Source organism: Manis pentadactyla, chromosome 3, assembly GCF_030020395.1.
Source record: "Manis pentadactyla isolate mManPen7 chromosome 3, mManPen7.hap1, whole genome shotgun sequence".
NCBI lineage: Eukaryota > Metazoa > Chordata > Mammalia > Pholidota > Manidae > Manis > Manis pentadactyla.
The window spans coordinates 114,287,663-114,301,702 of NC_080021.1; the positions used below are offsets into that span (position 1 = coordinate 114,287,663).

At 39.0% G+C, this 14,040-nt stretch overlaps 1 protein-coding gene across 1 annotated transcript in view; it reads right to left on the reverse strand.

The window, feature by feature from the left end:
• ODAD2 (outer dynein arm docking complex subunit 2) overlaps window positions 1-14,040 on the reverse strand; it is a 168,783-nt gene that overhangs the window by 99,594 nt on the left and 55,149 nt on the right. The window contains 2 exon segments of the mRNA XM_057498332.1: window positions 12,188-12,430; window positions 13,456-13,610. Coding sequence (XP_057354315.1) covers window positions 12,188-12,430; window positions 13,456-13,610 — 398 coding nt within the window.

Consider the following 14,040-nt stretch of genomic DNA (forward strand, 5'->3'; position numbering starts at 1 on the left):
TGTTATCAAACATACAGAGAAGACATAATACCCATTCTCCCTAAAGTTTTCCAAAAGAAAGAAGAGGAGGGAATACTCCCAAACTCATTCTATGAAGCCAACATCACCCTAATACCAAAACCAAGCAAAGACCCCACCAAAAAAGAAAACTACAGACCAATATCCCTGATGAACATAGATGCAAAAATACTCAACATAATATTAGCAAACCGAATTCAAGACTACATCAAGAGGATCATACAGCATGACCAAGTGGGATTCATCCCAGGGATGTAAGGATGGTACAACATTCGAAAATCCATCAACGTCATTCACCACATCAACAAAAAGAAGGACAAAAACCACATGATCATCTCCATAGATGCTGAAAAAGCATTCGACAAAATTCAACATACATTCACGATAAAAACTCTCAAGAAAATGGGCATAGAGGGCAAGTACCTCAACATAATAAAGGCCATATATGATAAACCCACAGCTAACATCATACTTAAGAGCGAGAGGCTGAAAGCTTTTCCTCTGAGATCGGGAACAAGACAGGGATGCCCACTCTCCCCACTGTTATTCAACGTGGTACTGGAGGTCCTAGCCACAGCAATCAGACAAAACAAAGAAACACAAGGATTTCAGATTGGTAAAGAAGAAGTTAAACTGTCACTATTTGCAGATGACATGATATTGTACATAAAAAACCCTAAAGATTCCACTCCAAAACTACTACAACTAATATCGGAATTCAGCAAAGTTGCAGGATACAAAATTAACACACAGAAATCTGTAGCTTTTCTATACACTAACAATGAACTAATAGAAAGAGAAATCAGGAAAACAACTCCATTCACAATTGCATCAAAAAGAATAAAATACCTAGGAATAAACCTAACCAAGGAAGTGAAAGACCTATACCCTGAAAACTACAACACACTCTTAAGAGAAATTAAAGAGGACACTAACAAATGGGAACTCATCCCATGCTCCTGGCTAGGAAGAATTAATATTATCAAAATGGCCATCCTGCCCAAAGTAATATACAGATTTGATGCAATCCCTACCAAATTACCAACAGTATTCTTCAATGAACTGTAACAAATAGTTCAAAAATTCATATGCAACTGTGAAAGACCCAGAATAGCAAACGCAATCCTGAGAAGGAAGAATAAAGTGGAGGGGACCTTGCTCCCCAACTTCAAGCTCTACTACAAAGCCACAGTAATCAAGACAATTTGGTACTGGCACAAGAACAGAGCCACAGGCCAGTGGAACAGAATAGAGACTCCAGACATTAACCCAAACATATATGGCCAATTAATATTTGATAAAGGAGCCATGGACATACAATGGTGAAATGACAGTCTCTTCAACAGATGGTGCTGGCAAAACTGGACAGCTACATGTAGGAGAATGAAACTGGACCATTGTCTAACCCCATACACAAAAGTAAATTCAAAATGGATCAAAGACCTGAATGTAAGTAATGAAACCATAAAACTCCTAGGAAAAAACATAGGCAAAAACCTCTTAGACGTAAACATGAGTGACCTCTTCTTGAACATATCTCCCCGGGCAAGGAAAACAACAGCAAAAATGAACAAGTGGGACTATATTAAGCTGAAAAGCTTCAGTACAGCAAAAGACACCATCAATAGAACAAAAGGTACCCTACAGTATGGGAGAATATATTTTTAAATGACAGATCTGATAAAGTCTTGACATCCAGAATATATAAAGAGCACACACACCTCAACAAACAAAAAACAAATAATCCAATTAAAAAATGGGCAGAGTTACTGAACAGACAGTTCTCCAAAAAAGAAGTACAGATGGCCAACAGACACATGAAAAGATGCTCCATATCACTAATTATCAGAGAAATGGTAATTAAAACCACAATGAGGTATCACCTCACACCAGTAAGGATGGCTACCATCCAAAAGACAAACAACAACAAATGTTGGCGAGGCTGTGGAGAAAGGGGAACTCTCCGACACTGCAAGTTAGTTCAACCATTGTGGAAAGAAGTATGGAGGTTCCTCAAAATGCTCAAAATAGACTTACCATTTGACCCAGGAATTCCACTTCTAGGAATTTACCCTAAGAACTCAGCACTCAAGTTTGAAAAAGACAGATGCCCCCTATGTTTATCGCAGCACTATTTACAATAGCCAAGAATTGGAAGCAACCTAAGTGTACATCAGTAGATGAATGGATAACGAAGATGTGGTACATATACACAATGGAATATTACCCAGCCATAAGAAAAAAACAAATCCTACCATTTGCAACAACATGGACGGAGCTGGAGGGTATTATGTTCAGTGAAATAAGCCAAGCAGAGAAAGAGAAATACCAAATGATTTCACTCATCTGTGGAATATAAGAACAAAGGAAGAACTAAAGGAACAAAACAGCAGCAGGATCACAGAACCCAAGAATGGATTAATAGGTACCAAAGGGAAAGGGACTGGGGAGGATGGGTGGGTAGGGAGGGATAAGGGGGGGCAAGAAGAAAGGGGGTATTATGATTAGTATGCATAATGGGGGGGTGGGAGAAAGGGAGGGCTGTACAACAGAGAGAAGACAAGTAGTGATTCTACAACATTTTGCTATGCTGATGGACAGTGACTATAAAGGGGTTTGTGGGGGGTATCTGGTATAGGGGAGAGCCTAGTAAACATAATATTCTTCATGTAATTGTAGATCAATGATAACAAAAAGAAAAAGAAAGAAAAGGGGGATTACTCCCTGATAGGATAAAACTAACTGTAAATCAATGATTAATGCATGCTTTAAATATCCTTAATTTTGATCATTTAAAGGGTGTCAGATGATCAGCTATGGAAGTACATTTTTCTGATAATATTCCTTTCTCTTAAAAAAAAAAAAGCACTTCCTGTGTGGTGATCTCCAGTAAGTTCTTCACAATGATATAAAGGGCATATCAAAGTGTGGGCAAAGGGTTTGTTTGTTTTTATACACAGGATCAAAGCCTAATTTGGCTACCCAGAAAATGAATTAAGATACAATATGAAGAAGAACTTCCAACATCAACATTCTCTGGAAGAGTCATTCCAGAAGATGATCATCAAAAAACTTCAACAAAGATCCTGGCGCTGTTGCAGTTGTAGCTGCATTCATCCCACCGGTTCCTGGACTTGCCGTTGGAATGAAGAAGGAGATATCTAAGCTGGCCTGTGCATACAGTAAAACAACAAATTTGACTGGATCTATACTGTTGGAACTCAACCAAGAATTAGGAGAAGTGCAAGTTGCAGCGCTCCAAAATCTTGCGACTACAGACTATCTACTGTTAAAAGAACATATGGGATGTGAACAATTCCCAGGAATGTGTTGTTTTAATTTGTCTGATTTTTCTCAAACTATTCAAATTCAGTTAGACAATATCCATCATATTATTGATAAGTTTTCACAAATGCCTAGGGTGCCTAACTGGTTTTCTTGGTTTCACTGGAGATGGCTGGTAATTGTAGGTCTGCTTTTGTTATGTAGCTGTATTCTTATTATGTTAATGTGTGTGCGCAATTTAATTAGTAGTTTAAAACCTATACATGCTGAAGTTACTCTACAAGAAGATATGTCAAAGAAATAATCAATCTTCCCATGTTTTCTTCCGTCTGCTACCTCTATAACTTTTCTTCTTCCTTCCTAATTACAACCCTTAAGTAGAATTCATGCTCATGACGAAATTACCGAGTATCATAATTCTTCCAAGTGGTAAAGATACCTCAAGACAAATGCTGGGCATAAAAGCCACAGGGCATAAATCTGCAAAGAAGTAAAAAGCTAACCTTTTCAAACAATATTGCTTCTCTCTCACTTACCAACTTTACATTTCCCTGTATGGCCCCGGAAGATGACTGGTTAGCCAGAGACGGGTAAGATTCCTCAAGGGAGGAACAACCTAAGACAGGCAAGGTTGCAGGGGGGCCATCAGATGAGAAATTGGGGATCAACAGAGGTGAGGCTTAGAACCTCAACCCCCTGATTTTGAGAGAAATCTTCTGCATCCATGGATGTTTTGTTGCCCTTGTCTAGCTTGGATTAACACATAGTCTACAGGCACACACCTGATCATCTACATTTGCCCTCTTACAGCACTAAACTATGTTTTCTACCTTTATCTCCTATCTACCTACCACTTTAGCATTTTATTAAAAATAATAATAATAATAAGGGAGAAATGTGGGATTCACATATAAAACAAGTATAAAAGTCAAACGAATACTCATATTTGACCTGATTGTTTATAGTTCATAATGTGTGATCAAAACCGAAAGTTTCTATGATGACTGCCCTTGCACTGTTCACCATGTAAGAACTTGTTCACCATGTAAGAACTTGTTCATTATGCTTCAGAAGATTGGAGACTGTTGAGAATTAGACTTGGGGTTGATTAATGATTGTGCATTGAGTCCCCTATACAGAATTTTATTGTTGTTAACAGCCATTTGATCAATAAATATGACAGATGCCCTCTCAAAAAAAAAAAAAGCATTCAACAAAATTCAACATTCACTCATGATAAAAACTCTCAACAAAATGGGCATAGAGGGCAAGTACCCCAACATAATAAAGGCCATATATGATAAACCCATAGCCAACATCATACTGAACAGCGAGAAGCTGAAAGCTTTTCCTCTAAGGTCAGAAACAAGACAGGGATGCCCACTATCCCCAGTGTTATTCAACATAGTACTGGAGGTCCTAGCCACAGCAATTAGACAAAACAAAGAAATACAAGAATCCATATTGATAAAGAAGAAGTTAAACTGTCACTATTTGCAGATGACATGATATTGTACATAAAAAACCCTAAAGACTCCACTCCAAAACTACTACAACTAATATCGTAATTCAGCAAAGTTACAGGATACAAAATGAATATACAGAAACCTGTGGCTTTCCTATACACTAATAATGAACTAATAGAAAGAGAAATCAGGAAAACAATTCCATTCACAATTGCATCAAAAAGAATAAAATACCTTGGAATAAACCTAACCAAGGAAGTGAAAGACCTATACCCTGAAAACTACAACACACTCTTAAGAGAAATTAAAGAGGACACTAACAAATGGGAACTCATCCCATGCTCCTGGCTAGGAAGAATTAATATCGTCAAAATGGCCATCCTGCCCAAAGCAATATACAGATTCGATGCAATCCCTATCAAATTACCAACAACATTCTTCAACGAAGTGGAACAAATAGTTCAAAAATTCATATGGAAACACCAAAGACCCCAAATAGCCAAAGAAATCATGAGAAGGAAGAATAAAGTAGAGGGGATCTCGCTCCCCAACTTCAAGCTCTACTACAAAGCCATAATAATCAAGACAATTTGGTACTGGCACAAGAACAGATCCACAGACCAGTGGAACAGAATGGAGACTCCAGACATTAACCCAAACATATATAGTCAATTAATATATGATAAAGAAGCCATGGACATACAATGGGGAAATGACAGTCTCTTCAACACATAGTGCTGGCAAAACTGGACAGCTACATGTAAGAGAATGAAACTGGATCACTGTCTAATACACAAAAGTAAATTCAAAATGGATCAAAGACCTGAATGTAAGTCATGAAACCATAAAACTCTTAGAAAAAAACATAGGCAAAAATCTCTCGGACATAAACATGAGTGACTTCTTCATAAACATATCTCCCTGGGCAAGGGAAACAAAGGTAAAAATGAACAAGTGGAACTATATCAAGCTGAAAAGCTTCTGTACAGCAAAGGACACCATCAATAGAACAAGAATGCATCCTACAGTATGGGAGAATATATTCATAAATGACAGATCCAATAAAGGGTTGACATCTAAAATATATAAAGAGCTCACACACCTCAACAAACAAAAAGCAAATAATCCAATTAAAAAATAGGCTGAGGAGCTGAACAGACAGTTCCTCCAAAGAAGAAATTCAGATGGCCAACAGACACATGAAAAGATGCTCCACATCGCTAATCATCAGAGAAATGCAAATTAAAACCACAATGAGATATCACCTCACACCAGTAAGGATCGCCACCATCCAAAAGACAAACAATAACAAATGTTGGCAAGGTTGTGGAGAAAGGGGATCCCTCCTACACTGCTGATGGGAATGTAAATTAGTTCAACCATTGTGGAAAGCAGTATGGAGGTTCCTCAAAAAGCTCAAAATAGAAATACCATTTGACCCAGGGATTCCACTTCTAGGAATTTACCCTAAGAATGCAGCAGCCCCATTTGAAAAAGACAGATGCACCCCTATGTTTATCGCAGCACTATTTACAGTAGCCAAGAAATGGAAGCAACCTAAGTGTCCATCAGTATGAATGGATAAAGAATATGTGGTACATATACACCATGGAATATTATTCAGCCATAAGAAGAAAACAAATCCTACCATTTGCAACAACATGGATGGAGCTAGAGAGTATTATGCTCAGTGAAATAAGCCAGGTAGAGAAAGACAAGTACGAAATGATTTCACTCATATATGGAGTATAATAACAAAGGACAACTGACAGAACAAAACAGCAGCAGAATCACAGAACCCAAGAATGGACTAACAGTTTCCAAAGGGAAAGGGACTGGGTAGGATGGGTGGGAAGGGAGGGATAAGGGCAGAGAAAAAGAAAGAGGGCCTTTTGATCAGCATGTTTAATGTGGGGGCGGTGCACAGGGAGGGCTGTGGAACACAGAGAAGACAAGTAGTGGTTCTATAGCATCTTACTACACTGATGGACAGTGACTGTAATGGGGTTTGTTGGGGGGACTTGGTGAAGGGGGCATCTTAGTAAACATAATGTTTTGCATGTAATTGTAGATTAATGATAACAAAATTTAAAAAAACATACTACTTACAAGGCAGGCAATGAGAAAATCTATATGAAAGGTATAAAAAAATGTCAGAGTAGCTTTAGAAGCAAAGTGCTTTTGTGTTTGCTATTCCTTCCCTGATACGTCCTTCCAGCAGGCTGCTTTCCCATCTTCTAGGTCTTGGTTCAAACATCCTCCCAGAGACTGCTTTCCTCTTTTCCACTTTTTCTGTCCTCTTTCTACTCCAGCTGAAGTAATGACCCCAGTCAGGCATTCTCTCTCAATCATGCTGTTTCTTCTCTTCATAGCTTAACACTATCTGAAATCATTTTTAAGAGTTTATAGTCTGTGTCCCACATCCACAATAGAATGAGTTCCAGGAGAGAATGAACTTTGTTTTAGTTATACTGTATCTCCAGTGGCTAGCACAACAGATTTTTGATAAATATGTGTTCAGTGAATATGCAATAAACAAATCACAGTACAACCTAGATAATTAACACTTGCAGTGAAAAGATGAAGCTTGAGAGGTAGAATGGGGCCAGAAAGCAAAGCTTTGAGTACTGGACTAAGAAACTTAGGTTTAGTTTTTAAAGCATTGGGAAGTCACTTAAGGTTCTTTGAGCCAAGGAAACAATATCATCAGATTTACAGTTTAGAAGAATAAATTTCAGTGCCGTACAGGAAGGTATGGAAAGGGAAGAGAGGCAGAAGAGGTGACATCAGATAGGACCTACTTCAGTACTCCAGGTAAAACACGACAGAACCTTAACTGAGAGCAGAGAGGAGGAGATACAGTCAAAAGAGTTCCGAAGTGATTGACGATAGTTGGTAGATTTGAGTAGATAAAAAATAAAAAGGAGCCAAAGATCCAAAAAATATAAAGCCCTTTCTGACAAGTGTTATCAGTTTCTAATGAATATCATATTTTATTCAAAAAGATAAAAACATTAGAAAATGTTTTATAAGTCCAGCCAATATTGTCCACTTAAAGTTATCACGTGTGCAATAGTGTTCCTTAGTGCTGGAAATACCTGGGACTAACGCTCCAATAACCAAATTCAAAAGGAGTCGTGGAGGCGTTTGTACTTGTGTCCCACACATGTGGTTCGATGAGAATCACTTTTACAAAGTTCAGTGGCTATATTAAGAGTTTGGGACTTCCTGTGAAGGAAGATGGCCTAAATGATTGAATACAGATAGTGCTTGTTTTCAGATACCAAGAAGGTGGGCAGATGGAAGACAGTACTACCAGAGATACAGGCACAGGGAGTAGACCTTCCGTAGTGATCAAACAGTGAAACAGACAGCAAGCTGCACATTGGTGGGGTTCTGTGTATGGCCACACGATGTATGGTGCTCTGTGCATGTCTATGTGAATGGTGCCCCCTAGAGCTGTGCAGGGTAAACCTGTACACAGCAGCCCTACTTGGTCACAGATATTGAATGAGTTGAATGAATGAAGAGTGAATCACTATAAAATTATATAAGATATATATTTAATTATTAACATGTAATAATATCATAAAATTAATAGAAATTGTTAATATTGAATTATATTAATACATATTTAAAAGACAGCTCAAAGTAAAAATATGAACCTATTAAAATATGTAAGCTTTATATTACCCTGTCACAAAATTCTGCCCTGTTTATTAAGTACATATTATAAGTTTATATGATTTCCTTCATGCCTGGAAGATTCTTCTGATCAGCATTGTCTCAATCACTTGGCACTTATCTCTTATCCTCAATAGAATCTGGAGAGTCACAGGATTCAGGCTGGGGTAGGGCCAGGTTATCGAGACTGGATGGAAACTTCTCTCCCATGCTCTGCCTTTGTACAGGACTAGTGAGGCAGAATGGACACTGGTCTCCTCCATGGCACCTGCTAGTCTAAATGTCCACATAACTACAGGAAGGGGTGTTACTGAGACTTCAGGAAGACAAATAAGTCACCTAGGTTTCCCCTTTGCTTGGCCTTATCTTATTTGTTGACTCTGTCTTCTGCTTTCCTCATCCTCAGATTGGCCTTTGCATTTTTTGCAAGCTGTCTCATTGCTCAGATCACTATTCATGTGTCCCTCAGTCATGCTTCCCTACTCTTCCACCCATTCAAATAGGTTTTATTCGTCAAATGTACACTTAATTCACCTCATCTGGAGAACTCAATATGACAATTGCAATGGACTGAATTGTGTCCCCCATATGTTCATATGTTAAAGTCCTCTATACAGCACTAAAATGTGCCTGTATTTGGAGATACGGCCTTTAAAGAAGTGGTTAAATTCAAATGGGGTCCTTAGGGTGGGCCTTAATCCAGTCTGACTGCTGTCCTTACAAAAGAGATTAGGACACAGAGGAAGACACTAGGGGCATACCTGCACAAAGGGACAATCATAGGAGAAGGCAGCAAGAGCGAAGCCATATACAAGCCAAGAGAGCTTTGGAGAAACCAGCCCTGATAGCACCTTGATCTTGGACTTCCAACCTCCAAAATTGTGAGAAAATACATTTCTGTTGTGTAAGCACCCCCAGTCTGTGGTATTTTGTTATGGAGCCCCACCAAACTAATAGACTTTTTGTACTGGAAAGTTCTGCTATAACAAATACCTAACAATGTGGAAGTGGCTTTGGAATTGGGTAATGGGTAGAGGCCAGAAGAGCTGGAGGTGCATGTTAGACAAAGCTTTGATTCCCTTGCATAGACTGCTGATGGAAATATGGGTGCTCAAGGTAATCCTGGGTGGAAGTAAGGAGCCACTCACTGGAACTGGAGGAGAGGTGATCCTTGTTACAAAGTGGCAAAGAACTTGGCTGAGCTGTGTTCTAGCAGAACTTGTGAGTCATCAATTTGGACACTTAGAAGAAGAGATTTTTAAGAAAAGTGTTGAAGGTGTGGCCTGGTTTCTTCTTACTACTTACAATAAAATCCAAGAGGAGACACATAAATCAAAGAAGGAACTGCTAAACAAAAAGGAACCATAGGGGACTTTCTTGTCCCCTCCTGGCCTGAGCCAGGAGCTCTGTTCTCTCACTTTATCTCTAAATAAAAGCCTCTCACTTGCTCTTCTAAAAAAAAAAAGGAACTGTAACTTGAAAATCTGGAAGACTTTCAACCTATCCATATTGCAAAAAAAAAATGAGAAAATATGTTCTGGAGAGAATACCAAGGGTGTGGCTGGGCAGTCACATGATAAAGAAATTACAGGTGTGACTCACGGATCCAATCAACAAGCCTGAGCAAAAATGCTGCCATCTTACTGAAGTGTGCAGAGGTGGGATAAATGAATGAAGATTATCAGCTCTCTGACAGTCTACAGGATAGGCCAATAGAGCTATCTAGCTGCAAACAATGTGGTGCTATTTCTCCCATAGTCAGGATGCATGGGTCCAGGAATCAATGTATGGAAATGGGAGTGATACCACACACTGTTAACCCTAGTGACCCACTAGCAAAATCTTTGCTTCCTGTCCCTGTGACCTTATGCTCTGCTGGTCTAGAGATCTTAGTTCCAAAGGGAGGAATGCTTTCCCAGGAGACATAATGATTCCATTTAGCTAGAAGTGAAGACTGTCACTGGGCCACTTTGAGCTCCTTATGTCTCTGAATAAACAGGCAAAAAGGGAGTTAGTACTGGCTGAGGGGACTGAATACCAAGGGGAATTTGGACTGCTATAGTACAAGGAGGTAAGAAATAGTATGTCTGAAATACAAAAGTCCTTTAGGACATCTCTTAAGCACAGCCATGCCCTGTAATTAAAGTCAGTGGAAAACTGCAATAACCTAATTCAGGCAGAATTACTAATGGCCCAGACCCTTCAGGAATGAAGGTTTTGGTCCCTGTACAGGTAGAGATCCACAGCCAGCTAAAGTACTTGCTCAGGGAAAAAGGAATACAAAATGGGTAATGAAATACAGTAATTACAAATACCAGCTACAACCATGTGGCCACAGAAATGCAGGTTGTAATAGTTATGAGTATTCCTTCCTTATTTTGTTATGAATGTGTGTGTATACCTTTGTCTTCCTTCTATTATCCTCTTATCATGTTACACGAGATGAATTGACTTTATATCATAGTTTTTCAATATTGTTAACTTCACATATTCATAAATGACATAAATTCATATGCACATAAATCATAGTATTTGAGTTACAAGATATCAAAGAGAAGAGGAAATATCATTCAAGAACTTTGTTTCCTCTTCTGGGAAAAGAGTTAGTGCATTTTTGGTTGTATGTAGGATAGTTGTATAGAGTTAGACAGAAGTATGACCTTGTTATTGTCTTTATACAGAGATTAAGTATGATTTAAGGAGTTATGTATGAGTATCAAGTTGACAAAGGGTAGATGTATAATGATTATGTTTTATGCATCAACTTGCCTGGGCTAAGGGTATGCCCAGATATTTGGTCAAATATTATTCTGCATATTTCTGTGAAGGTGTTTATTTTGGATGAGATTAACATTTAAATTGGTGGACTATGAGTAATGCAGATTGTCTTCCATAATGTTGGTGGGCCTTGTCCCATCAGTTGAAAGCCTTACTAGAACAAAGACTGACCTCCCTGAGCAAGAAGGAATTCTGCCAGCAGACTGTCTTTGAATTCAAACTATGACTCTTCCCTGAGTCTCTGCCTGCCAGACTCCTCCATCAGAATTTGAACTTGCCACGCCTCCAGGAGCAAATTCCTTGAAATAAATCTATCTTTCACCCTCTCTCACTAAACACAGTCCTTTGATCCTGATTCTCTAGAGAACCTAATACAGCTTTGACCCACATGGGTTCCTCCCTTTCTGGACTCATATATAAAATCTCTATATAATCTTGCTATTTTTCTTAAATTGTACCACATTTAACTCTTTTCTTCCTGATTAGATGAGAATCTGCTTAAGGACCAAGATCATAGTTTTAAAAAAATCCTTTGTCTCTTCCTCTCATCAGTTCACAGCTGTTGTTACATATTCAAAATATGTTTGCTGCATTGCATTGAGAGACAAGGAGGATGCTGTGAGAATGCTACCTAGGCCTACCTAAGACCTCAGCTAGATAGAGAATTCTATCCCAGGAGGCAAAGAAAAATTTGGTTAATTATATTAAGGTTTCTGCATTGATTACTGGGAATGTTAAGTCTTGTGGGTATGCCTAGCCTCAGTCCTCCAGATCATCCGAGAGAACAATTTGACTCTGTGAGTCATGATTTGGTAACTTTGTGGTTATTCATATGTGAATACTTTTCACTTTTTCATTATTCTTGCACGCCAATTCTAACTGATGATGCTCTTCTATGACTATTTAGGTGTTTCCCCCAACACTCTTAAAATCTGTCTGTGTCCAGGGCCACTTACATCATACTTTCAGGTTCTGCTGCACAAGCGCCAACTGCTTTTGTGACATTGACAAGAAGAGCTTGGTTTATGCCAACGAGGAGGTTCACAAGTGGTTGGATGCCACCACACTTCCGGATAAGGATTCGGTTTTCATATTCCTGGCAGCATTCACCCAATGCACCAACCACATTCACAAGTACTTCTTCGGGCTGGTCAGTTAAAAGTCCCACCAAGGTTTCAATGGCTTTGTATTCCCGAAACCTAAGTTCATCACAAGAAAAAGAGGGAGGATGGAAGGGAGAGAGGGAAATAGTTTTACTTTTGGTATCATGTTAGCTGATAGTAATATTAATAGTAATAATATTAACAGCCAAAAATAACTAAATGCCAACTATATGCTTATTCAATCCTTACAGAAACCTTATGCTGTGCATACTATTATAATCCCCATTTTCAGAAAGCTAATCTGAAGCTTCATAAATAGTGAAGTCGACATCTGCATCTAGCCATCTGTGCCTTTGACCACTATACTGTACAGCCTCTAAGAAAACTATAACTTCTCCCAAATCTGGGCATCAAGGATTCCACTATGTTAAGGGTCTTCCCCCATGTTACAGAGACTATTTTACATAAACAGAGCAAAATAAGCCAATTTTGTATTAAATAGGATGTGAACTTTCGGTTAAAAGAAAATCATCACACTGAGATGAGGAGGAGCTGCCTCAGAACATCCATCAGAGTGTGAGATGAAGGGATACATTTGAAGATTAAAATAAATCAAGTGGTCATAAAGTTTACAAATACTTTACAATTCAATGCAATCTTATTTGAAAATGGCTACTCTTTAGGATTAACTGTTTAGCTGGTATTTAGCTGACTCATCTTGTTTACCTTTAGAAAAGGAAGAGAATAGAACCACTTCCATCTCTAAAAGACTCAGGGGGAAATTCATCCCCTCGTGTTGGTAGGTCTTTTTAGGAAATATCAGAGATATTTCTCATTGAAATGGATGCCCATAAGCAAAACAGCCCATTTGCACAGACAGATTGTTAGCAAGCCTCTTATCCCTACTGAGCGACAGAAAACCATTGCCACGGGGTTGAGTGGGAAGTAGGGGGGCTTTCATTTCTAAAACTCTTAATTCTGCCAGCTTAGTCCAGAATGTACACCTATGAAAATTAACAGGAGTGGCATTCAAATGGACTCTTTGTTAAAATAGCATTAAATTATAAGAATGTGCTCAGTGGCCATATTTTTACTACAGAATATTGAATGCCTTCTCTTACTTGGTCACGTTCTCCTTGCTGATGGAACATTTCCATATTGCCCCCGTGACAGCAGCCAGCCGTTCCTTGTTGTCAGTGTTATTGAGCAGACTGGCCAGCGGCTTAAGTCCTCCGTGCAGCCTGACCAGGTCGCGGGTTTCCTCATCTTCAGCACACTATACAAAAAGTCAAATCATAGGCTGTCAGTGACCAGGCACGTTAAGCTTTCAGTGATTGCTAAAGAGGCTGCCATTCTAGTAGCTATGAAACTTCTTTTCAGAGAGTATCATTTTCAAAGGAGCCTCCAAGTAAAATACAATTCTTCTCTCTACTGGCAGCTATCTGACAGTGTCTCTCTTCCCTTACATGGTTTTGGCAGCGTTTAGCAGTTTCTACATACTTGGCAGTTCTCCCAAGCCAGTTTTGAGGTAGCCTGTGCTTCTGCCAAGACAGAGGCAGAGGTCAGTAAGAAACTTAGAATGCCGAATGATGGGTGCAGCATTTCTGCAGTGAGGCAACCCAGAGTCTTCGGAAAACATAGAAGATAGATGATAGGGATTCAGATTTTCAATAACCCCAAAGCCTAAGAGATGAGGAAATTTCCCT